Source organism: Diaphorina citri, unplaced genomic scaffold (assembly GCF_000475195.1).
Source record: "Diaphorina citri unplaced genomic scaffold, Diaci psyllid genome assembly version 1.1 scaffold2110, whole genome shotgun sequence".
NCBI classification, from domain to species: Eukaryota; Metazoa; Arthropoda; class Insecta; order Hemiptera; family Psyllidae; genus Diaphorina; species Diaphorina citri.
This window is the reverse complement of record NW_007379535.1, coordinates 1-3,218: the sequence shown is the minus strand read 5'-3', so window position 1 is coordinate 3,218 and position 3,218 is coordinate 1. Positions and strand designations below refer to the sequence as shown.

Sequence of the window (3,218 nt, the reverse complement as noted above, 5' to 3'; positions counted from 1 at the left end):
GGTTTTGAGGTTTTTTTTTTTAAAGAAATGAATTTTGGGTTTTTTTTTTTTTTTTTTTTTTTCTTCAAGTTTAGCATAGCATTAAACACATTGGCTCTTTTGTAGGAGTTCCGACCCTTGACCCTAGCCTAGTACGAACTCAAGAGGAAATAAACAGACCGTACTAATGAATATAAGTGGCTTCAACGGAGTCTTGACCCTTGACCTACCTACCCCCGCAGAAAATGAAGAATAGATCAGTTGCGCTTACTTGGGTAGTGTTTCAAAGTCATAGAGCAGGAAAAATGAGGACCAGAGGAATTTTTCTTTTTCTTCTACGATTTCTAGATCCCGAGATAAATCGATTAAAAAAATGCCGGTAAATCGTGAACTTTGACGACACGGCATACGCTCCCGTAGGCGATGACGTCACATCAAATATCCCGAGCAAAGTAATTATTGTAAGATTACTGTAAATACATAAGACCTTGTTTAGACTGCGGGAGCAAAGGGACTTTTCAGTCTCATTCTGGCGGTAAAAAATAGGGTACATTCGATTTCGTTCTATAGGGAAAATGACCTAATAGTCAACTTCGAGCATTTGAAAACAACATGTTTTGTTCTACAGAAATTTTCCTCGTGTTTGTTTTCCAGGCGGCCTGCAAGACAGGTCAAATCAAGGAAGTCGAACGGATTTGCCGCGAGTCGAACTGCTACAACGCGGAGCGCGTCAAGAATTTCCTCAAGGAAGCCAAACTGACAGACCAGCTGCCCCTGATCATTGTGTGTGACCGATTCGACTTTGTCCACGACAAAATTAAATAAATGTGAAATAAAGTAGATTAGAATAAAGATAAAATAAAGTAGATTTGTGCACGACCTGGTGCTGTACTTGTACAGGAACAACTTGCAGAAATACATCGAGATATACGTACAGAAGGTAAAATAGAATAGAATAAAATGAAATAGGTTGGAATAAAATTAAATAAATGTGAAATAAAGTAGATTAGAATAAAGATAAAATAAAGTAGATTTGTGCACGACCTGGTGCTGTACTTGTACAGGAACCAGGAACAACTTGCAGAAATACATCGAGATATACGTGCAGAAGGTAAAGCACCATCTACAAAATTGATGTCGATCGGTCAAATTTCGATGATTTTTCACCTTTCAGTCGAAAAATCAATAAGTTAACCCCTTAAGTCCCAGTGGAAATTTTTTTTTTTTTTTTTTTTCAAGAGGTTTGACAGAGAGAACTGTAACTGCTAAGGTCTTCTCGTCCCGAAATCGAAGAGAGAAGAAAGACAGGATAAGAGAAAACCAGCCGTTCCGAGAACGAACCTTATCTGTTTAGGATAAAATCCGCCCCGGGCGGGAATCAAACCTGCGACCGAGCGCTCACAAAGCAAGCGCGCAACCTTCCAAGCTGACTATACTGGCTTCCTTTTCTAACCCGAAATCGAAAAGAAGCACGGGATAGGAAAAAGTCAGCCGTTCCAAGAACGAACCTTATCTGCTTACTGTTTAGGATCAAGTTCGCCCTGGGAGGAAATGGGACCCACATCTTTATAAATTAGTATGAGGAAACAAATATAGAATCTCTCTAACATGAAAGGTTTCAAAACCCTTTTTTTTAAACAGGTCTTGATTATTGTTCCATGAAATGTAATATTATTACCAATCAAATATTATTTATAAGACCTTGTTTAGACTGCGAGAGTAAAGGGACTTTTCAGTCCTATGCTGGTAGTATAAACAAGGTATATTCTATTCTATTTCTTTTAGTTTGTTAACTTGTGTGTCGCTCTTTACCCAGCTAACAAGGCTAGCGAAAGAGGGAATTATCAGTCCTATTTGGACAAGATGATTATAATTCCATTGTTTTATTTTTTAGGCGTGCACGGAACCAGCCACGCACAACGCTCTCGCCAAGATCTACATCGACAGCAACAATAACCCCGAACGATTCCTCAAGTAAGTAACAAATTTAGAAATTAATTTAGACAACTTATTTTATCCAGATTTTTTTTTTTATTTTATCCAGATTTTTTTTGGTACTTATCCATTGTCCAATTGGGTAGTATAGTACTTCATTTAGACTATTTTAGACTGTCAAAAATAGGACTTGGAATCCCTTAGCTTGAATGCCCCCATTTAGCACGGTATACATATTTTTGGTATGTATTCTATGAATGGGGGTACATCCCAACAAAAATAGACAGGACATTTTATTTTATTAAAGTTAAAATAAGAAAGTGGAAAAAAGGAAATTGCTTCTTTTTATACTACCTATTATTGTTTGTTATATGTTTGTTCTGTCTTATTGAAAAATAAAGTTAATTATCAAAAAAAAAAGCTAAACAGTTTAATGATGTAGTACCGCTTTACAGGGGATACATAGATTTTGGGTTACCTCTTTCCCTTCAAATTACTTCTCTTAATCAGGACTATAGGACCTTCATTATCAGAACTCGGGGCCAAAGTTCTGCTATTTGGGGCTTCACAAAGGAAATAACTCAAAGATAAAGTCGGTTCTCAGGACTTACCTTTCACCTCAGGTTGCTCAAACTTTCCAGAGAGATTCGAGAAATTGTGTTAATCGAAAGTGTCCCTAGGCAATGTAATTTAAATGAGAGTGTTCCCACAGCACGATTTTTTCCCGAACGACACAAAATGTCCTTGTAGGCAATGTAATTTAATCGAGAGTGTTCCCACTACACACGAAACGATTTTTTTTCCCGAACGACAAGTGAGGACGGGTCTTTAGTAAGGAAGTGCAGAATCTCTTCGTGAGAGAGATTTCTTAGTTCGTAACTTCTTATATGAGTTTTTTTTCATGTTCTGTTGTGGAAACTTGTTAAATTAAAATTCCAATCTGGAAGGTAGATCACTTAAGTAAGACCCCCTTCTACGTTCTCAGATGCAACGAGCCGGGCGTGTGGTCTCAGCTGGCTAAGGCGCAACTGCAGAAGGGTCTGGTCAAGGAGTCCATCGACTCCTTTATCAAGGCGGACGATCCTTCCGCCTACATGGACGTGGTCGAGACATCGCACGCCACAGAGTCCTGGGAGGACCTGGTTCGATACCTGCAGATGGCACGGAAAAAGGCGAGGGAGTCCTATATTGAGAGTGAACTCATTTATGCCTATGCGAGAACCAATAGGTTGGCTGACCTGGAGGAGTTTATTTCAGGTGAGGGATTTTTCGAAATTCTTTAATTTACTTTTGCCTTGTAAGCG

At 38.7% G+C, this 3,218-nt stretch overlaps 1 protein-coding gene across 1 annotated transcript in view; it reads left to right on the top strand.

The window, feature by feature from the left end:
• Nucleotides 1–3,171, top strand: part of LOC103518185 (clathrin heavy chain-like) — a gene marked incomplete at its 3' end in the record, with an annotated part of 25,245 nt that extends 22,074 nt beyond the window's left edge. Inside the window, 2 exon segments of the mRNA XM_026830068.1 lie at nucleotides 1,874–1,953; nucleotides 2,849–3,171. Coding sequence (XP_026685869.1) covers nucleotides 1,874–1,953; nucleotides 2,849–3,171 — 403 coding nt within the window.
• Nucleotides 3,172–3,218: the final 47 nt, after the last annotated feature.